Here is a 25,826-nt window from a genome sequence, read left to right as displayed (position 1 = left end):
CCCATTGCGAGGGTGACAGGAAACCCTGTGCAGGGAGCGCCGCCATCTTGGACCTGCCCGAGGAAGATCCTGAGGGAGCCGCAGGAGCAGTCGCCGCTGCCACCGCTACTGCTGCCAGTGCGTCTGCACCTCCTCGGCCAGCCCGCTAGCTGCCGGGGCCTCGGCCGATCGCCCCTGCCCCTCTCCAGCTGCGCCCGCACTCCTCTTCATCGTCCTGACGCCCCCCTCCCGCCCGGAAAGCTGCCCAGCCACCAGCAACCCCCCAGGTAACGCGGGGCCTTCCGCAGTGTCCGTCCGGCCGAGGCCTCCTCGCCCGGCTCGCCGGGGGCCGGGGTGCGGACGACTGCGAGCAGGGCGGCGGGCGGGTGGCGCCGCAGGGCCGGCCCTGCCAGGCCGCGGCGAGCCCGGGGTCGGCGCCGGGCACCTCGGCGCCCGGCCCGACGGGACTCCCGTGCGGGGGCGGGGGGTGTCCCCGCGCTGCGCCCGCCCGAGCCTCTGGTCCTCCCCGCCCAGCCGAGAGCTGCGGGGCGTGCGGGGAAGGGTGTGTTCGGCCGCGCCTTCCCCGCCTCCTCGACCGGACCGGGCACACACGCACCTCCCGCAGGCCCCTCTCCGCGCTGCCGCTCTGGCGGACCACCCCCGCCGCATTTATCCACGCGGGCAGCGCCGCCTCGCAGCCCACGAGCCCAGACGTGGCATTCCCCGTCCCGGAGGCCGCGTCTGCCCGGAGTACAAAAGGCAGCACCTCGCAGCCTCGCCGGCATCTTGGACTAGCTCCGGTGTCCTTGTCGATGTGGGTAGACCGTGCACTTGGGCTGGGGAAGGGGTCTTATGCTTGCGAGGTTCTGGTTGGGGTGAGGCCCTGTAAGGCCCCGGACACCCTCCGAGGCCTCGAGCTTAGGTAGCATGGGGGAGCGGTGGAGAAGACCAAAAAAGTTTTGGCATTTTGAGAACGGAAGGCAAAAAGCCGAAGCCAGCGTTTGTTTTGATGGTTGGCACCTTACTGTGTGCCGGGTGCAGCCCAGGTGTCTTCCCACAGGGTTTTCTTCGAGTAGCCCGTGGTGATAAGCAAAGTTATCTTCCTTTACAAGGGAGGAAACTGAGGCTTGAAGTTACGATGTGACTGGTTGGTTCAGGATGCTTCCTACCGACTGGCCTCTGCCTGCGCTGTGCCTGGTGTTTCTCCGCTACCCTCAAGTTAGGCTAGGGTTACAGGCATGGCCACGGAAAACGTACCCGCAGCTTAATTCCTCTTTCCCTACGTTTGCACTGGATGACAACTGACGACTTCTTTGTAACTGGAAGTCTGTAGTGTCACTCCTCCACTGCCAGTCCTCATTCTCCCAACTCCAGAGGGGAGATGGCAAGGTTTTCATTGTATATTTGAAGACGAAACTGGGGTTCCCGGAGGCCAGGTGCTTTTCTGGTGGTCCCACACAAGTGTCAGAGCTCACCTGAACTCTTGCAGAGTTTCCTGCTCATTTTGTTACTGTCACAACCGCCTTTTATTTGTATGTGGTTATTGGAGACAGACTTGACCTTGCAGTAATCCAGCTCCCACTCCTTCCCCCAACACTTGCCTGTACTTTTTTCCACAGTTCTGCTTAGACCCTTTTATTCGTGCATGCCTCGAGGCATGTGGTGGTTAAGAGTTTTGGAGGGTTTCTACACTAATAACTGCCGCTTTCTAGTTGAGTGACCTTAAGGAATTGACTTAGCCTCTCAGAGTCAGTGCCCTTATCTATACAGGGGATAGTTGTACCTACATTTTAGAGCTGTTTCGAGGATTAAATGGGATTAAAAACCCTTAGCACCTTGCTTGGCATATAGTAGGTGCTCCATTGTAACAGTGCCAGGCATGTAGTGGTTGTTTAATATTTGTTGATTCAATCAAATCAGAGAGTTGTCCAGTTAGACCTGGGCCTGAATCTTCATTTTCCCTTTGGTAGTGTGGGACTGTGGATATATCAACTCTTTGTTGGTTTCCTTACCTGTAAAAAGAATTTTTAGGATTAGAGATTGCGTATAAAGTAGCTGGCGTGTATTAGGCATTCAATAAATGGCAGTTATTGTAAAGAGGTAAGATCCCTTTAGATTCTAATAACCTAAAAAAATTCCTTGAAATTAAAGCTACCTTTTAAAAAGTTTTTGCTTTTTAAATTTCATGTTAAACTTTATTGTTGTGGCATACTTGAACTGTGCGACAGAATTTGGAGTGTTCTTAAAATTAATCTTTATCAGTATTAAATATTTTTGCATAATCTTAGTAAGATTTTGTACTATTAGGGGAAACTTTTGGTTAAGGCAAATATATTAAAACTAGGGCAACTGAGAGATTTTTTATTTTTTTTTAAAGCATGAAACATTTTTGTGTGGTTAAAAATGTCAGGCATGGTTGGAGACAGCAGTGTACAGATAGAAGTATCAGAGACTGTACTTTTAAAAAACTTTATGTTCTAGATAGCTTTAAACATGTACAAAAGAGAGTGATATACTGAGCCTTCTCCTACCCATCAGCCAGTGTTAACAGTGATCAGTCTTGTTGATCTATATACACCTATACCCTCTCCACCAAATTATTTTGAAGCAAGTTTCAGACATCCATATTTCATCAGTAATTTTTTTGCTATTACTAAACCTTTTAACTGTAGTAGTAAGTACAGGGTTTTAGTGTTTTGCCCTTTTAAGTACTTTCATTCTGTGAACAGAGGTGCAGTATTGGAGTACTTCTTATTCATAGCATACCATCATAATTAACTGGAAAATTTTCTTGACACAGAAATTTTTCTTGACACAGTAAGGGATCTAGTTCCTAATTTATATTAATTTATATACAAGTATGACATTAAATATCTTGTCCAAAGTGAGTTTTTTTAAGTGGATGTTACAAACGGGGGGTTATTTTCAGAGATTGCATTACTGTTGAGGAAAGGAAATTGACCACTCTTGCTGGTTAGGTTAGATTATTAGATTAACTGCCCAAGTTTTGGGTCCACTTGTCTGACAGATCAAGTAGCATTCCATGTTAGAGGGCTTGTAAACAAATCAGACTGCTTCTGTTCTTAAGTTTCATGAAGGCAAGGAACAATGATTTTTGTGATCATTACTATATTGTCCAAGCCTAGTCCCAAGGCTTTGTGCTTAGTAGATGATCAACAAATATTTCTGTATTGGAATCACAAAAGCAGTCTATCTTGGCTCTGGTATTTAAACAAAATGTCTTGCATGTAAAACACACACACACACACACACACACACACACACACACACACACACAAAACAAGCTTAACTAATTTTAACAATACGGATCAGAATATAAATCACCTGGAATATTTTGCGGGTTGTTTTTGGCCTGTGTTGTCTTGAATAAGTTATGTAAAAATTATACGGTAACATGTTCTAAGGAGTAGAATAAAATAGCTATATAGCAGTTGTGAAAGGATTAGTCAGACATAGTGCATAAGTTAACACGGTAAAAAAAGCCAAGCTATTTAAAAAAAAAACAACAACAAAATGGGAAAATTACTGTCGATTATTGGAGGGAGTGGTTTTTGTCTGGTTTTTGAGGGTGATCATATGATTGACTTCATATGATGTTCCCCATATTGTATATGTGGAAATAATGTTGAAAGTGTTTTGAAAGGGAAGTTTTTTGGTTCTGTTTCGTCTTTAATTTATTTTGTATTAGAATTATATATTAAAATGTCTTAAATATTTCATAGTTTTTTATTGTCTCTACTTTGAATACTTTAGAATGTTACTAGTGAATATAGTACATGCTCGTACTATTAGTGCAGGCATATATAAAGTTAATAATTTCTATCCTTTTTCTGCTCTAAATCCAAGTATTCATTTTTCACAATTTGGTGCGTATCCTTCCATATTACCTGTATACAGGATTGAGAGAGAGAGAGAGAGAGAGAGAGAGAGAGAGAGTGTGTGTGTGTGTGTATGTGTGTATGCTATTGCATAAAATTCTGCCAACTTTTTTTCACTTAAAATCATGGATATGTTTTCAGGTTAATAATATGTATATATATAAATGGTTTTTAAACTAAATGCATATTATTTCATAATATAGATGTACTCTATTTAATCATTTCCCTGTTGATAGGAGTATAGATTGTCTCCAGGTTTTGTTTTTGGGGTTTTTGGTTTTTGGTGTTGTTTTTTTTTTTTTCTGTAAAAATGCTGCATTAAATGCCCTTGGACCTATAACCTTATGGATTGAAGATTTTGTATCTGTAGGCTACTTCTTGGTCAAAGGGGGATTTGGATTATCTTTGAGATTTTAAAATATATTGATTACTTCCCCCAAAATGTGGTAATTCATACTTCCACAAGCTGAGTGTATGAAAAGTACCTAACCTTCCCATCTACCAGCATATTTCAAATCCAGTCATTTATATGTCTGTATAATCTTATTTGGAGAGATGTTTGATTAACTGTATGGAGACCATGCAGTTTTATTTTGGGGGCAACAATGATTAGTGTTTAGTGTGCACTTAGTAACCATTTAGATCTCTGTGTATTGGCCTGGAAATAGATCAATGATTTTGTTAGGTGAAAAACACTCTGCATAGTTTTATGCAGTAGCATACCCCATTTTTAAATATATTCCTTACTTTAATGGTGATATGTTTTTCTTGTTCAAGAGATGATGTTAATCTAGGGAAATCTTTTGTTAAAGCAATATTAAGCATAGTTAATATTTAAAAGGGGCCAAACAACAATCATCAGTGCTTAATGTGCACTTATTAATCCTTTCTCTTGACAGCCAGGAAGCTCAGAGCTAAATTTTACATGAGCTGATAGTAAAACTATGACCCTAAATATTTATTGTAATTATCCTCCATTTTTCTTTTGAGTTTTTGATTTTATTTTATCAGTCTACATAGCTACCTTAGAGAAAATCATGTTCTTTGGAATCAGGCCTGAATTCAGATTCCAGCTCTGCCATTTTACTAACTTTGTAGCAGTAGCCAAATCAGTGAATTTCTCCAAACCTCAATTTTTTCAGTTTTTACATAAACCTAATAATGATAATGACTCTGCAGAGTTGTGAGAATTAAGTAAGAATTATATTAAGACAAAGTAGGGAAACATAGTCCTGATCATCCCATGGTTTACTCCCAGCGAATGTTAACTTCAGAAACTTTTTTGTAAGTAGGTATAATTTGAATTAGTGTTATCATTTATCCATATCTACAAATCCTGGTTACAATGCATCCTCTGAATATAATTTTTTTAGTACTACTTAGAGTATTAAATTAGAACCAAGTGAGTGAACTGAAAAAGATATGTGTTCCTAAGTATCACAGAAGGGTTTCATGGTGCATCTCATAACTATGGAGGAGGTGGGATGGTGTAGTGGTTAGAGGGGGTTCTCTGCAGTCAAAACAGTCTCAGGTTCAGTATAGACTTGACCACTTAGCTTTGTGACCTGGGCATGTTACTTACCTATTGAGTCTTGATCTATAAAATGAGGATTATAGATGTTTTATAAGAGTGTAGTAGTAAAGATTAATTGAGATTGCATGTAAAGCGTTTAAAACATTGCCTGGCACATATTAAGTGCCTAATGAATGGTAATGTAACAGTTACATTTGTTATTAGTTTAGAAGTTATTCACTTGTATTTAATGATGCTTGTTGTCTCAGTATAGTACTTTTTTTTTTTTTTTAATGTTTATTTATTTTAGAGAGTGCAAGCAGGGAGGAGCAGAGAGAGAGGGGGACAGAGGATCCAAAGCAGGCTCTGTTCTGAAAGCAGACAGCCTGATGCTGGGCTTGAACTCACAAACCATGAGATCATGACCTGAGCTGAAGTTGGGACACCTCTAACTGACTAAACCACTCAGGTGCCCCTGAACGTAGTACTACTCTTAAGGAAATCAAAGGCATTGAACGAGAGCTTATCTTCATATGAACTTTATTCACATGCTTTTGTAACACATGGAAAGAAGTGCATTTAATCACATCAGTAGCTGTGTACAAGTTACAGAGTATTTTAAGGTTTTTTAATTAGTGGAGATTGTAGTGTTGAATGAACTCATGTTCTCAGTGTTTGAACTGGACCACCAGTTTTTGACTTTTGAGTAAAGCAAAAGCATCCTTAAGTAATAAGAAGAAGACTTGTTTCCCCTTCCAAAGCTACTTTAAAAAGTACATTCTTCACCTTAACAGTGGTATGTCTCATTCCATGTGCAAGAAATGATGTTGAAAAATACTTTTTAAAAATCATATTAAGCATGGCTAATATTTAAAAGACCACTTGAATATAATTCTATAAATACATAATTTTGAGTGAATGTTATGCATAACATTATGTTTAAACCTAGGTAGTATCTTAGCTTATAATAAGAAAGGGAGGATCTGTTATGTTAGTGACTACAGTTGTAGATATTTTCTGCCTTCATTGTCTACTGAAATTACTAAGTTTGAGTAGCTTTCCTTTCTTAACTCTGCTTTTTGGGTCATTTTTAAGAAACTCGAACCAGAAAATTGTGTGGTGGGGTAAAGACAGGGCACTGGTATTCACTGTGAAATAGTGGTCATTCTCTTTTATTTGGGAATAGTGTGTGCTAATTAATGCTTGATATTTTGTAAAAATGTTTTGAAAATTGGTCATTGTATAGATAATTAATGAATGCTTGTGTGATGACTAGCACGCACACAAATTAATACAACTAGAATTGGTTTATAATTTCCTGATTAGACTTTAGAACATTTCAAGAAGATATTAGGATTGTTAGAGGCCTTGGTTTCAACATAATATAATGAAGGCAGCAAAGTATATATAGCTACAAGTTTCAGTAAGAAGAGGGAAAGGAAATAGGAAAATCAGAAAGGTAAGAACATGAAAGACAGTAATTTCAAGGTGACTAAATGATTACTTTTCCCCAAGTTTGAATGGGAAAAGAGGAGCTTAAAAAGGAAGTTAAAAGTTAATTACAGGGTTCTGGGAAGAATACAGGTGAAGAAGTTAATAACCTTTAAATATCATTTTTATTGTGAAAGAATATTTTCTTCCTTGTGTTTGGGATCTGGTGAATAATCCACACCAATTTTAGCCTCAGGACCAACCAAGTTCATTCTTAAAAGTTTTGAGTCCCCATTGTCTGGAAAATGGGAAACAAATTATTATGTTCAGAATCAGTTAATCTAACTAGAAAAACTCCCTTCCTGTACGAACTGGTTAAAGGAGTTTTCAGTAATGTTGAAGACTGATTATAAAAATGTTACAACACGTCAAGCTGGAATGGGTAGCAGGGCATCCACTTTTGTTAAATGTAATCCTTACAGCACATTGAGAAGACTCTACTGTGTCCTGATTGTCTAATACCTTACTGTAATGAACTTTTTTCTCTTCCCTGATAGCAGTTATATACTTATTTTAAATACATATTTTTTTCTACGTGTTAAATTTTATTATATAGTAATTTTGTTAGTTTTAGTAATTGAACTTCTACAAACGTCATATGTCTGGCTTATATAATGTGACAATTGACCATGACAGTAAAATCAGATTAAAAAATACTGGAAATTAAAATTTTAGAAATGGGGTCAAATATTTATAAGTGTGTGTATGTATAATTTTTTATCTTTTCCTTAAGCTGAAAACTGGTTTGAGAATAAATGCTACAGGAAATCATTACCAGTATTAGAATTTACTTCTTGTTTCTAGCACCTAGCACAGTGTCTGACACATTCAAGGCATTCATTTGAATAAATTGGAGAGGTTTTTCTTAAAGTTATTAAAGTAGAAAGAAATTAGAATTATTTAGGTTAAGTCTATCTGAGGGTAAAGACTAGGCTGTGATTTTTAGAAATGTTTTCTAATACAGGGGCGCCTGGGTGGCTCAGTCAGTTAAGCGTCCGCCTTGTCAGGTCATGATCTCACGGTTCGTGGGTTCAAGCCCCGCATCGGGCTGTGTGCTGACAGCTCAGAGCCTGGAGCCTGCTTCAGATTCTGTGTCTCCCTCTCTCTCTGCCCCTCCCCCACTTGCATTCTGTCTCTCTTTGTCTCACAAAAATAAATGTTAAAAATATATATATATTTTCTAATACATAAACTTGCCAATTTTTATAAACGTAAGTGGTATTTTATGCCATTATTTCAGCTTCTAGAGTAGTATGTAGTAGGCATTTGATACATAATCTTCAAATTCTGTATTAGGTTGAGCCATATAAAACTGCAAAATAAATGACTTTTTAAAAAATACAAGAACAACAGTTTCATGTGGTTTTATCTAATCCTGGCAGTAATTTGGTTTGGAAATCATATGATTGGTCTTTCTTTGGAAGCTATGCTAACCATGATTTAAAGTAGAGTTTTAAAAAGGGTTATTTTATGTTTATAAGTTAGTGGTTACTTTCTATAACATTCTGTTGTGAAATCAAAGAGTCCTGAACAAGTGGACATCCGTAATTCATTTGATCAGTTGACGAGTGGGGACTTCAAAGAGGAGGGAGGACTGTTCTTAAAAAATAAGGATTTTGTAAAGTTTATTTATTTTGAGAGAGAGAGAGAGAGGAAGCATTAGCAGGGGAGGGGCAGAAAGAGAGGGAGAATCCCAAGCAGGCTTCCTGAAGCGGGGCTCTCAGGACTGTGAGATGGCGACCTGAGCCGAAATCAAGAGTTAGATGCTTAATGGACTGAGCCAACCAGGCGCCCCTACAGTGATATTTAACTTAAGTTTATAAAGATTTCCTTGTTTGACATTTTGTTATTGGATGTTTCCTACAGTGAAATACTGGAATTGTTCTGATATAATGGTTTCTTAATATTTCTATGGATAGTATGTGAGAATGTTAATATTCATCCAAGAGAATTTATGCATTTGGTCAATTTGAGAAATGTATGCATGCATACATTTTGTTTATAATCATATGCTGTATTTTATATATCTTTAAAGGCTAGCAGCGGTCAACTGGGTAACTTGTGTATACTTGCCTTCTGCAGTAACACACTTTTCTTTGTTTTTAGTGCCACCATGGCAACTGCACCATACAACTACTCTTACATCTTTAAATATATTATTATCGGTAAGTTTACTTAACTTATACTCTTGTTCTGCAAAGAAAGTCAATGTATAAAATATTTATATACTAAAACTTAAGATACCACTCCAGAAGAAGTGTATGATTTTTTTCACTGCAAAATTCAAGCTCCTTTAATAACATTTATTTTTGCAGTAATACACTTTTTGCATTGTGGCCATGGATACTTCTATAGTACAGTGGTGGGTACCTTTTGAACTGATGTTGATTGTTCTTGAGGACTGCCTGAAAGCTGTTAATCCTGGAAATGGGACAGATTTGCTAGGAGTACTGATAACATTCCAAAAATATCATGAAAGCCCTTGGAGCCCCCTGGATTCCAAAAAGTGATAGAGAACACTGATTCAGAGTAATTGTGTAATATATATAATATGATATTGGTAGTTTTTCCATTAAGTTTCAAGATATTGCTCAAATTAAAACACAATGCTATTTACCCAAGTATAGTTGTAAGAGCTCAGTTGAAAGTACATATACTTTATATATTAGACGATTGTACTGATTGTCACAGGTTGATCATATGTGATTGTATTGTAACACTTTTCTTCACCAAAGGTTAAATTGCTATAGTACAATCGGAGATGGCATCTGTTCTGTTGTGGTTTTCCTGTAGTGTACGTGCTTTTCTTTTGTGGAATTCTATAAGAAATACAAGGAATATGAGAAAATATGAGATCTAGTCCATCAGACTTCTAGAATTTTTTATTTCTGCTAGTTATATGCTGCCCTGTTTACTCCCAGAAGTCTTTTGCTTTAATGCATGGATTAAGGGAAAAAAAACAATACAAAACTTTGAAAGAGCTCAAAGTAGAAAATGCTCTTACAATAGTTTCTCTGTTAGAAAGCACTTCCTATCTGATGGTTATTAACTAACATAATTTATAACTTCAGTTCTATCATACTGAAGGTTAGGAATCGTCAGTCTGTACATCACATTGAAAAGTGACCTGTATGATCTTTCAAACTCATTATATATTAGGGAAATATAACTTCAAATGTCCCAGAAATTTGTGATGTGATATGGTAGGGGATATAACAATCATTGTATATAATTATAAGAGTATAAAACTGAGTATGTAATTGCCACTTGAAATTTTTTTTTTGAAACAGGGGACATGGGAGTAGGAAAATCTTGCTTACTTCATCAATTTACAGAAAAAAAATGTAAGTTCAATATATAAGGTAAAACATTAATACATGCTTTATTGTCACTTTCCTACTTTTCAAAAAGTGCCATTTTCACTATATGCATTTAAATACAACATTTCTTTAGAGAGTGAATTTAAATAGTTGTATATATAGTGAAATACACCTGCATGTACAGAGTGTTGATTTTTATATACCCTATATAATTTGAGTTTCTTGTTTAGTTTGTTTTGATGGTAGGAAATTTTTTAAAATGTATATTACAGTGTCAGATTTAAATAATCTTTTCTCTGACTTCACCATTTTAGAAATTATTAGAAATTTGCTGCATGTATCATTTGTCAACTAAATAATAGATTGGAGATATTTAAATAAAATTCTTTCTGTATCCAGGACTGGTTTATTAATATTTGAAGTATAATTCTGTCTTGGGTGGTAGAGGAAGAGACCATCTTATTTTATGTAACTGATAGGCTGAATGTAGTTGAAATTGTTTCCATATAGTTGAAATTATTTTTATGGCTTGTTTTGTTTTGTTTTGTTTTTGCTTAATGTAACATTTTGTGAAAGCTCCAGCAGTCTGTGTGTACTTGTACCGCAGAGTAGTGGGTTTAGGTTTTCAGTGGCCTAATTATAAGGAAAGGACTAATAAGCTTGTCCTACTGGATTAGACATATATAACCTGCCAATGTATGATTGTAAGTATATGTTAAATGTGTTTTTCTTTGAGATATTGATAGTATTTTCCAGGATGAAAATTTGACCAACAACTCCTAGAGTCTTAAAACCATTGATTGGTTTGTTATATGTAATGATTATCAGAAGTCTAAATAGCATAATGTTGATATTATGAAGAACTTATTAAAATCTTTATTTTTAATTTGCAGATTCTTTTAGTCCAGGGGTTAGCAAACAGTAGCCTGTGGGCCAAATCCAGTCACTGCCTGTTTTTGTAAATAAGGTTTTATTTCCACAACCACGCTCATCCTACTTACTGTCTCTGGCTGCTTTTTGTGCTTCCGCAGCAGAGTTGAGTAGTTGTGACAGACCTTTTGGCCTACAAAACTTAAATATTTATTATTTGGTCCTTTTTTTTTTTTTTAAGTTTACTTATTAGAAAGAGAGAGAGAGATGGTGCAAGTGGAGGAGGGGCAGAGAGAGAATCCCAAGCAGGCGCCACACTGGCAGCACAGAGCCCAATACTGGGCTCAAACCCACGAAGCCCTGAGATGATGACCTGAGCCGAAACCAGGAGTTGAACCCTTAACCGGCTCAGCCACCCAGGTCCCCCTGTTTGGTTCTTTGTAGAAGTTTGCTCACCTCTGTTTTAGTCCAGTCAGATTTCTTTGACCTCTGGGTTTTTGTTAATTTTTTTTCAGCGCTAGCTTGAGTCCATTCATAGCCTACAAGCCTTAATAAGTCATTTGATTGTCCAGTGGATTTTTTTCTGCTGGTCTTAATCTGAAGCTTTCTGGAAGTTGGAATATTATATTCTATTTCTTTTCCTCTCTGACAGTTATGGCTGATTGTCCTCACACAATTGGTGTTGAATTTGGTACAAGAATAATTGAAGTTAGTGGCCAAAAAATCAAACTGCAGATTTGGGATACAGCAGGACAGGAGAGGTTTAGGGCTGTTACGCGGAGCTACTACAGAGGAGCTGCGGGAGCGCTTATGGTGTATGATATCACTAGGTAAGAGATTCATAGTCTTTCAAACTTCGTACTTGAAAAAACACGTCTACTTGAGGCAGCGTGGTCTCCTGTTTTATCGATGCAGGCATTCCTTAGTTTGTGATTGTGTGCCTATACGTGAGCTTATTTGGGCTTTATGGTTTCTTCTCTAAATTGCCGTAGAAGACTTGACGTGTGTAACATGTTGGTTTCCTTTTCTGAAAGTGGATATGACCGAAGAAAAACTTTAGGAGATGCTGGTGGAGCTAATAGAAGAAGACTATTCTGAAAAGCAGCATCTGTTCAGTTATTTGAGGTGAAATAATATTTTATACCAAACTTTGTTCTTTTTCACTTCAGTACAAAGCAAGCGAGTCTTGAGTGACTCTGTTCAAAGACACTTTTTCAAAGTCAGGTCACGGAAGGAATTAAGTAGTTTTGCTAATCCAACATGGTAGGTTATAAAAAGTGCTTATGCTTGCATCTGAAGGTGTTTGAGGTATTTAATTGTTCATTCACTTAAATTCTTTTTTGCTCTAAAATGGATTGAAATGGTTTGCAATACCACATGCAGCAAGATTAAGTTTATTTCAGCTTGGCTTTCTGGAAACTGAAAGCACTTGATACAACATCACAAAGCTGGACCCTATTTGGGTTGAGAAAAACATGGAAAATTGGGCTACTTCATTAAACTGTGCTAAGCTGGCAAATGAACTGGATCACCTTTCATATTAACTCAGAGTGCCAGTTGATTATTATTATTATTTTTTTTTATTTATTTTTTTTTTTAATTTTTTTTTTTTCAACGTTTTTTATTTATTTTTGGGACAGAGAGAGACAGAGCATGAACGGGGGAGGGGCAGAGAGAGAGGGAGACACAGAATCGGAAACAGGCTCCAGGCTCTGAGCCATCAGCCCAGAGCCCGTCGTGGGGCTCGAACTCCCGGACCGCGAGATCGTGACCTGGCTGAAGTCGGACGCTTAACCGACTGCGCCACCCAGGCGCCCCTATTATTTTTTTTTTAAAGTTTATTTTTGTGTTTATTTAAAGAGTGTGTGAACAGGGGAGGGAGAGAGAGAATCCCAAGCAGGCTCTGCACTGTCAGCTCTGAGCCCAGTGCCGGGCTCAGTCTCATGAACCGTGAGACCCTGACCTGAGCCAAAACCAAGAGTCGGACGCTTAACCGACTGAGCCCCCCCGGGCGCCCCGCAGAGTGCCAGTTTAAAGCATTGTGACTCTTGTCTTATTTTTTTGAGAGGAGGTGTAGGGATGGGTGAGTGGGGCCAAATGATAATTAGACTTTCAAGCATATTTCCTTCTGAGAAATGCTTTACATGTTTGCTCTTGAAGAGTCACAATACAGCGCACATTAACATGTTAGCACCCTGAGAAGTTCTGCAGAAAAATTCTTTAAGTTAATTTAGTTTGGTGTTTCCTAAGCTTATTTTATTGAGGAACACACTGGGAAATGTGGACTTAGAATGAAGATAGCGGCTGATTATAATTACAGTGCTTGAAGTTCATTGAGTTCTAGAGTTGGGTGATCTCAGGGCAAAAGGAGTGAAATAGCCTTAATGCTTTTCTCTATAGCCAGGAACTGGTAACATGATAAGTAGATAGTTTTGTGGGAAGAATATTAAAGAACCTGGCCATCTCTACAAGACATCCTTATGAGGGGTGCATTCCCGAAGACTTTGCATCATTAAAAACTCTATTCATTATTAATCAATTTAAATGTCCTGATATGTGCTTAGAGTTCTCAATCTGTAATGTAGTTGGTTTTATTTTGTGTGTGCTTGTGTTTTTCCCCCTTCAGCTTTACTGATAATATAGTTGACACATAACATTGTGTAAGTTTAAGATCTACAAAGTGATGATTTGATACATGTTTGCTTTTAAGCATACCTTTTAAGCATAGCAACTACTTTTGGTAGAATATGTGTCTGTTCAAGTCATCAAAAGTACTTTGGCTGGAAACTGCCCAAACGCCCATCAAATAAGGAAGAGATACACAAATGGGTATATTCATGCAATGGAGCATAATGCAACCATTAAAAGAAAAGAAACTCCGATATATGCCATAAGGTGGATGAGTCTAGAAAACATTTTGCTAAGTGAAAGCAGTCAGACATAAAAGGCCACATGTATGATTCCATTTATATGAAAGATCCAAAATAAGCCAATTCATAGAGACAGAAAGTAGATTGCCAGGGGACAGAGTGAATGCTGATGGGTACGGAGTTTCTTTTGGGAGTGATAAAAATGTTGTAGAATTAGATACTGGTGATTGTTGCACAACTTTGGAATATATACTAAAAACTGATACATTGTATACTTTAAAAGGATGAGCTTTATGGTATGTTCATATCCCAATAAAAGTATTATTGAAAAAAAGTACTTCAGGCTTTACACCGGTGTTTTTCATATGCTACATTTCATAGTAGCATTAATCCTTGACATTTTGCAAACTTGAAAGTTCCTGCTTTAGTAATATTTTTTATTCTTGGCATTAACTATAATTGTTACATGATACTTTTCTAAATTGATAACATAGCTTATCATGGCAATTTTTTTGGCTATATCAGTTGTTTGATATGTCATTTAACATCCATGCCAAAGTTAGGGATATAGTTGCACTTTTTTTTTTTTTTTTAGCACTATTACCACTAATTAATGAATATTCTGATGCTGCTGTATTTATAGATTTGAAATTATGGTGAATTTAAGTTAATAAAATAATTACCAAAACTAAAGTTTATGTGATCTGTATTCTTAAAAAGGATGTGTAGATTTCTCTGTTTACCAAAGTAATGGCGGTTTGTAATTCACTGTTGCTGCCAGCTTTGACATTTTAAAATTTACTAAAATCAGTATAAATATTTTTGTATTTGTGCTATTTGAGTTTTTGTGCACAAAGTAGGATAAATTTATGTGTAAAAGCAAAGTATGTCAGTGCTGCAAATACTGAAGGGTAAAGTGATATGGCTTGTGCTTTTTAAAAATATTTGACCATTAGAAAATTATAAAACATCAGGAAAATGTTACTTTTGTTTATTTGATTTTTTTTTTTTTTTTTACAGTTAGGTGGTGATTTGTGTGTAACATGATTTAGCACAGTAAAAAGAGAATCTTAGGACTCCTTTTCAGTTCCCACTGGGAAGGGATTAAGTGTTTGGAATATTCCAACTTTATATAGGTACTGACAGCTGGAGATGATGGAATATATTCACAAGGCTAAATTTGAAACACTTTGAGGACAGTGTGTGTGCAAAGGGTTCAAGGCCTGGCTCTGAAATCATTTGGATCTTTGTGGGGCTTCTGTTTACTTACCTGTTAAATGAGTAGGATGGATTAAAGTTCTGTGAATGTATTTAAATCAGAAACCCCTTTTTAAAAAAATCTTTTCTAATATATATTTTTGAGAGAGAGAGACAGAGTGTGAGTGAGGGAGGGACAGAGAGAGAGGGAGACAGAATCTGAAGCAGCCTCCAGGCTCTGAGCTGTTGGCACAGAGCCTGACGCGGGGCTCGAACCCACAAACCGTGAGAACATGACCTGAGCTGAAGTTGGACACTTAGCTGACTGAGCCACCCAGGTGCCCCCAATCCGAAACATTTTTAACCTTCAAAATTTTATTTGATCCCTTTGGTAGAGTCTGAGAAATATTAATACTATCCTGTATTTAATATTGTATATTATTTAAATTTGCTTGCTCTCTTCGGGCCTGTTTGGCTAGGGCAAATGAGCCTATGAGTTTCTAAACTAATGCTTGGAGAAAGTGGAGAAATAAGGCAGTCTGGATCCCAAAATGATTTAGCTGCTGGGTAAATAAGAGTACAGAGTTAGAATAAACTTGCTCTGATATCTAGGGACTTCAATTTCCTGTCAGAGGTATTAACTATACCTCTGCCTTTTTAAGGCCACGTTTGTTTTAAAATTTTCTTAATGTTTTATTGATTTTTGAGAGAGAGAGACAGCACAAGCAGGGGAGGGGCAGAGAGAGAGGGAGACACAGAATCCGAAGCAGGCTCCAGGCTCTGAGCTGTCAGCACAGAGCCCGACGTGGGGCTTGAACTCACAAACCTCAAGATCATGACCTGAGCCAAAGTCAGATGCTTAACCGACTGAGCCACCCAGGCACCCCTAAAGCCAGTTTTTATGCTGTCGTATTCAACTTTCTCTTTAAGGAAAGGTGAATTTTGTATCTGTCTATAGTGTGACTGTCTTGGTTTCTAATTTGAAAAAGACAGATGCAAACATGTTTGCCCCTGAACATACACCATTTGTGAGACATTTTGGTGCTATGTCTCCATTTTGTGGTCGAAAATCTGGATGATTTAAAAATAATCTTAGTTTTTACTTCAGATTGTAAATTCTGGGTTCAGAATTGTTTTCATTAATTTTCTGTGTTGTTCCTTGCTTGCCTATTGGTGTGCTTTAGGAATGTACTTTTAAATGCAAGCAGTTTACTCCTGAAATGTAATTAGAAAGTTGTTGGATTATTGTTTATTTATTTAAAAATAATAGGTTTAGGCTAGATTTTTGGAAAATATGTGTTTACATTCCACAGATTTTGATAAAAGTGAATATTTTAAATATTTATTGAAGTTTGTTTTTAAAAAATTGAAATGGCAATTGTATGTGGTAGTCATACACGTAAACTTTAATTTTTGCAGAAGAAGTACATATAACCACTTAAGCAGCTGGTTGACAGATGCAAGGAATCTCACCAATCCAAATACTGTAAGTTGAATAACCTTTGTTCTACAGAAAATTTGAGAACTACACTAACCCCGAAAGGAAAGTTATTTGTTAATAGGATTTTTGTATTTGAGTACTAAGAATGAGAGAATATTTTATTTTCAAATTAATTAAAGAGAAGTTAACCTTTTTTTTCAGTAGTAATTACTCTAGGTTTTGTATTTATACTTGGTTTTTGTTCATGTTTGTGGTTAAAAAAAAAAAAATGTTATGAATGGAGTGGTGACCTCCTGTGAGGTGGAGACTATGAAATCTGAAACAATCACTTTGAAAGGGATCTGCATTTGTTTCATAAAACCTTATCATTAGAAGAAACTGGGAAAAATATAAAGGGTCTCTATTTTTTCTTTTTTTTTCCCCCAAGATTTTATTGAAATTCAAATTAGTTGACTTATAGTGTAGTATTGATTTCAGGTGTAGAATTCAATGGATCGTCACTTACATACAACACCCAGTGCTCTTAACAAGTGCCTTAGTGCCCATCACCCATCTAGCCCGTCTCCATCCACCTCCCTCCATCAACCCTCAGTTTGTTCTCTATAGTTAAGAGCCTCTTAAGTATCTGCCTCTGTCTCTGGTTTTACCTTAATTTTCTTTCCCTTCCACTATGTTCATCTGTTATATTTCATCTTCTTTGTTTCTGGATCTCTATTATTTCTTAACAACTGCTTGTGAATCTACAATTATCTCAGTAAAATTTCAATTAAAGATAAAAGAGTTCTACATGCTTTAAAAAATCAGTTTTTTAATTAAAAAAATTTTTTTACCAAAAAAATCTCAACTATACTTAAATATTAAAAGGTAAATTCAAAAAGTAAGCATTATTGTGCTATATTTTCAAACTGCAAATTAAAAAAAACTTTTTTTGAGAGAGAACATGAGCCGGGGAGGGGCCGAGGGAAAAGGAGAGAGAATCTTAACCACTGGGTGTGGAGTCTGACTCGGTCTCAATCTCGTGACCCTGGGATCATGACCTGAGCTGAAATCAAGAGTCGGATGCTTATCTGACTGAGTCACCCAGGCACTGTAAAAAAATTTTTTTCTTTTTAAAATGAAAATAAAAATTAGCTTCTTAGCCAGAGTGAGAAGATACTGAGATTTTAAAGGCCAACTACCAGGCTAGACTCTGTAGTAGCCAGAGATAAAGATGCATCTTGGCCCACGGAATGTTACGGTCTAGTAAGGAGATAGCTGTGCGTATGTGTTTCGCTGCGCTGAAAAGCAGAGTGAAATAGGAGTTGGAGCAACTGGTGTGTGTGTTCCTGAAGTGCTCCACATAAGCAGTGCTGTCTGGAGAATCCAGCTTTACAGAGAAAGTGATGTTTGAACTGGGACTGTAGAGGTGAATAAGGCTTCCAGGAACAGGTGAGGAAAGGCCGTGAGCTGTGACTGACTCTGAGCTTCTTCAGAAGAAGGCCTGTGTCTTACTTGGCTTTGTTATCAGTGATAAGATTGGCTTTTTTTTTTTTTTTTTTTTTTTTTTAAATCAAGGAACAGCAAGCAATTGGTGGAACTGAAAGTTAATGTCATTTGCCTTTTATGTCAAGGACTGTGCCTGGAATTTTCGTATCAGTTATCATTTTAAACCCACTGTAGGTATACATACAAAGCTATAGATAAATGTTCATAACAGCTTTATTTACAATAATGGGAAACAACCTAGATGGCCATCAGTAGGTGAGTGGTTAACCCATCTGGTATATTCATAGTACAGAATACTCCTCAGGGAAACAAAGGAATGAACTATTGATGCACATAGCAATTTAGATGGCTCTCAAGGACATTATGCTGAGTGAAAAAAGTCAATTTAAAAAATGACATTTTGAATGACTCCATTTATAAAACACTCTCAAAAAGACAGAATTGTTGCCAGGAGTTAACAGATGGGGGTGAAGGCTATGAGTGGTGTGGGATGACTATAAAAAGGGCAGCACAGAGAACTTCCTTCGTAGTGATGGAACAGTTCTGTATCCTGATAGTGGTGACACAGATCTGCACCTGCAATAAAATTGCATAGAACTGTGTGCACACGAGAGTGTACAGCTGGTGAAATTGAGTGCACCAGTGTCACTTCCCTGGTTTTGAAAGTCTGTAAGATGCTACTGTTGAGGAAGCTTGGTGAAGGGTCTTTAGAATCTCTACTTTTGTAAGCTTCTGTAATTCTATAGTTACTTCAAGAAAAATGTTAAAAAGAAAAAAAAACCTCATTGTAGAGGGTTCTTAGAGGAGTATAATGACAAGTTAGGCATGTCTTTCCTGTCTTATTTATGCCTCTTTAAATTTTACCACATCTTCAGAAGAAAGTGTTAATGGAGGAAAAACTTTCCTCTGCCTTTCAAGATTCTTCTGGTTGGTCTAAGAAATAAATTGACAGAGTTGTTAAAAGTTTCTGGAGGTTGAGTCGGTACCCTCTCCCTGGTACTGAGAGGGAAATACCCTTACAAATGGAGATTTTTCTTCTAAGTGTAAATATCTCTTAAGGTAAAGGGTAACTTTGGGTTTTCAGAGCTTTACCTCTGTCTGGTGTTTCTTAAAAATAAATTAGCTTAAGATAATTAATATTCCAAAGAGGCCTATCTTGAGGTGGCAAAATTTGCTCCCCTACAAAAGAAAATCTCTTAAGGTCCAGCTCAAATGTTACATTTTCTATAAAGTTGCCTTCAATTTCTATATGGGGGTTACATACCTTCCCATTTTGTCTGGTATATTTTGTATCTCTGTCTTGTTAGCATGCTACTTTCATGTCTCCTTTCAGGATGATAGGTAAAGCACGGCTTGGAACTTCTTAAGGAACTGGGAGAGGAGGCAGCGTTTCCATTCAGCTACCATTTAAAATAATTCTTTAAATTATCTTTTATTTTTAAAAACAGCTTTACTGAGATATAATTAGCATAATGTACCCATGTAAGGTGTGCAGTTCAATTTTTTTTTTTAAATATTAGAGCGCACACACACATGCATATGTAGGTGCATGAGCTGGGGAGGGGCAGAGAGAGGACCCCAAGCAGGCCCTGCACTGTTAGTACAGAGCCCGACACAGGGCTCCATCTCCCAGACTGTGAGTGAGGTCATGACCTGAGCCAAAATCGAGAGTTGGATGCTTAACTGACTGAGCCACCCAGGCACCCTGGTGTGGTTTTTCTTTTGTTTTTAAGTTTATTTATTTTGAGAGAGAAAGAGAGAGCGCGCGCGCGCGCGCGCATGTGCAGGGGAGGGGCAGAGAGAGGGGGAGAGAATCCCAAGCAGGCTCCACAGCTGTTAGTGCAGAGCCCGATGTGGGGCTTGAACTCATGAGCCATGAGATCATGGCCTGAGCTGAAATCAGGAGTCAGAGGTTTAATCGACTGAGCCACCCAGGTGCCGCACCCTGGTTTGTTTGTTGTTGTTTTTTTTAACTGAAATCTAGTTGACATACAAAACATTTCTTGTTTTGAGTACTTGTCTTATAATGGCTCTGTATTAGGCCACCATGACTTTATCAGCCTTGATTTTTTTTTTAAAGCTGATTTCCTTTTTTAAGTGTTCTTACCTTATTCTTTAAAAGACTGACTCCATGTGAAAATCTTTCCCTCTTTAGTGGGCCCTTGTCCACACTGATTGAAAAATGCTCACATTTGTTACACTGCTGAAGTGTTCTTGCTCAAGGTTTACATTCAGATCATGGTGGTTCTTCAGTTCGTTAGACATCGTGTTTTAGAAACAGGAGAGCCAGGTCTGCAGTGTCACATGAGAAAAAGTTAATGGTGGAAATCACTTTTGGTTGAAACCATCCATTCCTGTCTGTATCTGGATTACCACATCTGTTTGGAAGGGAAAGGAAGGGGGGATCACTCGTTAGTATGAAATAAGGTTATATATGGACAGAGACAGTTTATCCATAAATGCCTCCCGCCCTCCCAAAGCACCATGACAATCAAAGCTCTGTTTCCAAGGCTGCAGACTTTTTTCTTAGAACTTTTCAGAGCTGCCTTTAACTCTGGCCTAACTTCACCTGTATAAATGATTCCAAACCGAGTATAGATAAGTGTGTGTATTTTGCCTTGGATTTGAACTTGTCTGCATATGTGTCCCCCCCACTCCCTCTTCCCACCACCACTGTTCCCCACAGAACACAGACATTTGTTATCAGTTGCTACAAATGTAGTCCTGCCTAGGGCTAGCTAGTGTAAGGACAGTTTTTGAAGGTCACAGTTTGGGTTTTCTGCCTTGGTTCTAATATCTTCCTCCCCCTGACTCACCGAGTAAACGTTGACAAATTCCTTTGCCTTATTTGAGCATTGATTTCCTTACTTATAGCCTGAAGGAGTTGAACTAGTAGTTTAACTTTTTGAGGGTCCTAGAAACTTTAGAAAATCTGATGAAAACCATGAGCATTCTCTCCCAGGGAATGTACTTGTTGACAACATTCTGTGCTTAATTTCAGCGCATTCGCAGATCCCCGGGAACTTGTCCGTGACCCCTTTAGTAAGCTTACTCAGATAAGTCATAACCTTTGGCCTAGACCAGTTGTGCCTCATGGACTGTTTTGTTTTTGAATGGCTTGCACACCTGAAAAATCTACTCTTTGCCCTTTATAGACAGTTTGTCAGCCCATGGCCTAGATAATTGCTGAGATCCCTGTTAATAGTACTGACTTGGTGATTTTTCATACGTGTCTGCTAGATGAGATTGCTAGTACTTGGGTGTCCTTTTTAGGCCCCTGTGTTTTTTCTGTCAAGGTTTTTGGATTTCAGAAATTTAATGGTTGATTTAAATGGTTGCTTTTATTTTAAGATGTCTTTCTTTTGGTCACAAATTAGGTAATAATTCTCATAGGAAATAAAGCAGATTTGGAGGCCCAGAGAGATGTAACATATGAAGAAGCCAAACAGTTTGCTGAAGAAAATGGTGGGTTTCTTTTAAGATTTTTAATGGTGGTTTTGGTTCACACATAGAATTTCTAAGGAAGGGTGGGATTTTGATACTGCAGATTATGTGACTTTTTTTTTTTTTTTTTTTTTTTTTTTTTAAATGGCAACTGCTTACATTTCCAGAGTGAGGAAATAAAATGTTTCTATTTGACATTCGTGTTATTCATGTTGGGGGTAGTGCAAGTATTTAATAACAAATATAAAGATTCCCCGCCATCTCAAGCTAACATGTATTGTTGCATAAAATACTATGATAGGAGTACTGATAGCTGATGGGAAACTTTTATTCATGGGAAGGTTTTATTCAAGTGTTATTGAAGATAATGCCCTTTTGAGTTCATTTGAAATGTCTTAATCATACGTCTGAATTTTATTTTTAGGCTTATTGTTCCTTGAAGCAAGTGCAAAAACGTACGTATGGCTAAAATTAATCATTTTCAGTTATGTTTAATTACATTCAAACTTCTCAAAGTAGAACCACACATATGGAAAATGGATTCTAATATATTTGCATGTAATAACGCTTATGGTGGGAAGAATAGTAAGCACGCATCCCTTTGCTTCCTGTTTCACATTTAAAAGTAATATTTTTTGTTAACTTTGCCTAAAAGATTGTACCTTGATTATTCCCATTGGTAATCCAGGTTAATAAATGAAGTTGTGTTAGCATTTCAAAAGCGTTTGACTTTCACAACTGAGGTTGAGTTTGGCATCTTAGACTCAAGCTTGGTTAATCTGTTCATTTAATACTGCTGATTAAAAAGCATGACCTAAGGAAACAATGTCTAAGAATAATTAGAAGCATAATTAATTTTCTGATTGTTACTCCGTGTCCATTATTGAACCCCAGGCCTCCCATCTTCATTTATTAAGTCAAACATCTCTTGCTGGTGAGAAGCCAGCCCCTTTGTTCAGTGACCTCTGTATTGTTAGTATGAAGAGAACTGAAGTGTGAACTCAGCCGAGCATGAATATATCACCATCACATGATAAAAACAGTATAGTTGGTGCTTGGCTAATCAGACCATACAAATCCTGGAATCCTCTTCTGCATGTTTTGAGATGTTTGTTTGTGTTTGGAATGCCTTCTCACAGTTACCAAACTGGCTCTTCATTTTCATTATATATTAGTATATAACATTTTAATGATTGGAACGTACCCTGTTACCCAGTTGGGGCTTGTAGAAACAGCTCTTGGTACCGCGTTCACATGCTTTTCCACAGAAATTATTTCCCCATGTTGCTCTCCTTAGCTCAGTCTTTGGTAATCTCTTGTTAGATGACAGTGGCTAAGTTGAAGACATCATGGCAGTTGACTGAAGGTTAGCAAAAGTGCATCATGTCTAATCTTTCGTGGAGAGCTGTGATTCTTGAATAAAGTTGTCGATTGCCTCTTAGGGGAGAGAATGTAGAAGATGCTTTCCTTGAAGCTGCCAAGAAAATCTATCAGAACATTCAGGATGGAAGCCTGGATCTGAATGCTGCTGAGTCCGGTGTACAACACAAGCCTTCAGCCCCGCAGGGAGGCCGGCTAACCAGTGAACCCCAACCCCAGAGAGAAGGCTGCGGCTGCTAGTGACCTCTTTGCCGTAGCTCCCGTTTGACCTTTCACCTGTCTGTTGGAAGCAGTACTTTTTACTGCCTCATTGTCTTCTGTACATCTTACTGGGTTTAATTAAAAAAAAAAAAAAAGGAAAAAACAACTCTGTTGTAAAAACAGTTTAACACAATACTAAACTGCTAAACAACTAGGTGTAATCAGGTTATCAAAGGCAAGTAGAGTAATAAATCTCTCCTGCATGGTAAATCTAGACTTTTTTTTCCCCTTGATCGTCCTCGTGATAGGTATGTCACCAGTACATGATTTAAACTGAGCACTGATGCTGGACTTAAATGATTTTTATCCTTCCCTCTTTTTGGCAAGGCTTTGTCTTACTGTATGGTTTAATTTGATGATATCTTAAGCCTTTCTCCCCATCTTTAACTGTTCAAGTATGTCTGTTGTAACCAGTAAGTTTATTGCTGTGGAATGACTTCTGATGATAGAGAATGGGCTCTATAACTGCTTTTGTTTTGTTTTCGTTGGATAAATTTTCTGTCGTGTGGGTGGCATTTTTCTCGTGGAGGTTTGCTTCTGTCTTAGCCTTGCACAGGGAAATATCCACTTATCTTTTCTCGTGCTTAATTAATAGCTTTATCTTTTTTTTTTTTTACACCATTTTATCCTTTTCTCTTTAGCAGAAAGTAAATATGTATAAAATTTGAAGGAACCGAACTAACAATACATTCTGTGTATATTATTTTAATGAAGAAAATAAATTGATTACTGGCATTGGAACAGTATAAAATACCAGTTTGTACAGTATGACCTATATGTGACCATGTTACTCCCTTCCATTTCACACAAGGAAATAGACACAACTGCAGTTCACAGGTAATACTGGCGTCACCCTCTGGTGCTGGCAGTCTTTGGGGACACAATGCTGGAAGGAGCTCCTAGCACGGGAGGATTAACACTAGCAGATTCTGTTCCATCTTCGCACCGTGGCTTACCTGCTGATTTTCCTAACTGTTCTTGTGCAATCGACAATGTGCTAACCTGCTTTTCTCTTTGTAAACGTTTTGCATTACAGGCTGCATTTCTTGCCTTACTGTATAGAAAAAGAAAAAAGGCTGGGTTTATTATTGCACATTTTAAGCTTTTATACCTTTATCTTCTTGGAATGGTGAGATTGTGGACCGGACCGTCAGAACCGCAGGTCTGCTGTTAAGGGATTTTAAATTGTGCATTTTTAACACTACAGTGAGATAATTTAAGGTATCCCTTGTGTTCTTAGTATAAGGGGCTGTTTTATGTCATGGGGGCATAAATTGTTTTGTAAAAGGGAAAGTGTTTCTAACGGTGTTTCAGTGTTTGCGCCAGTGTTTGCACCGATCAGATCCGAAGTAAGTTATTACTTTGCACTGGGTGGTTTGGCCACTGAAAGGATACTGTGTTGCAAGGGAAATGATCTCTTTAGACAACAAACTTCTGTTTCACCAGGTTCTTTACTTCTTTTGATTGATTTCTGATGGAGTTTATGGTTCAGACTGAGAATTGAGGTTATTTGAAGTAGGATAGGTCAACCTTAGTGTATTACCTAAAATCACTCAGCTCACCTGCTGTGTTTAAAATACACATTTGAAATCCCTCTTTACAGACACTAAAGTAAAAATAAAAAATACGACTTTCTGGGTTGTAAACATGTGGTAGTACTGGAGTATTGTATAGTCAATGTTAAATAAAAGCCAAAACTGGAATGTGCAGAAAATAGGATTGGGTTAATTTGTGGACTCATCTTTATTTTTGTCTTCGTTGAACTTTTTTAAAAACAAGATTCCTGGAGTAGATTGGTATATTCTGTTCAAGACTTAAAAGTGACCCATTTTGCTTACCCTGTTGCTTCACAAGGGACTTGCCCAGGGACCATGACCTGCTGGTGTGTGTATATATTTACAAAAACAAAACCAACCACCCACCCATTGGGATATAAGGTAGCAATCACAAACTAAAGACTGTGGCTTGTTTAGGTGCAATACCCTGATTCCCAAAGTTAGTTACAGTGGGTCTTATTGTTTTTGTGACAGGATTTATTCAGACTGCTGTACTCTTCATTTGATGTAACAAAATGCTATTAATCTAAATATTTGTAAATAAAGTACCTGTATCTAGATTAAATTAAAATGGTTTGCATTATTTTCTGAATTACAATAGGATTTCGTATTTTCTTCAGGCAAACAGTTATCTGGCAGAAGCTGTCAGTTTTTATTGCAGAACTGTCCTTGTATAAAGAGAAGTCTATGTATATAGCGTATAAATCCACATCGCTTAGTAATTGACCTACACTTTTATTCTTGTGTTCAGATCAGACTTGCAGTGTTTAAGTTGACTTTTTTCAGCGTGAGATCGGCACCCTTGGTGCCTGATAGTGTTCTCCCTTGACTGTACTTGGGGCCAAATTCTGTTATTTGCATGTGTAACCCCCTGTAATAAACTTGGGTGCTCAAAACCAGAAGAGCAAATTGTCATATTGTAACATACGTGTGCCAGACACTGGGCAAGTAGAGAGAGTGAAGTTCTTTTAATCTTTAATCCAGGAGAGCTTACTACCTCTGTGGTCACCCGGTTCTCTGGGTTGTTAACCGTGCACCTATGAGGAGCCCCTCTTGATTAGTACTTGGTGCTCAGTACTCTTTATGGGTTAGACGTTCCAGTACAATGTTCAGGTGTTTT

The 25,826-nt window shown here is 37.9% G+C and overlaps 1 protein-coding gene across 1 annotated transcript; it reads left to right on the top strand.

The window, feature by feature from the left end:
* Positions 1-25,277, top strand: RAB14 (RAB14, member RAS oncogene family). The gene is made up of 8 exons (XM_019453999.2): positions 1-266; positions 8,989-9,047; positions 10,173-10,226; positions 11,725-11,902; positions 16,559-16,625; positions 21,443-21,530; positions 21,934-21,964; positions 22,952-25,277. The coding sequence occupies exons 2-8, from the start codon at positions 8,996-8,998 to the stop codon at positions 23,127-23,129; spliced, it is 648 nt and encodes a 215-aa protein (XP_019309544.1). The 5' UTR covers positions 1-266; positions 8,989-8,995; the 3' UTR covers positions 23,130-25,277.
* Positions 25,278-25,826: the final 549 nt, after the last annotated feature.

Source organism: Panthera pardus, unplaced genomic scaffold (genome assembly GCF_024362965.1).
Source record: "Panthera pardus isolate Hobbes unplaced genomic scaffold, ASM2436296v1 HiC_scaffold_20, whole genome shotgun sequence".
Lineage (NCBI taxonomy): Eukaryota > Metazoa > Chordata > Mammalia > Carnivora > Felidae > Panthera > Panthera pardus.
This window is presented reverse-complemented; position numbering and strand designations above follow the sequence as displayed.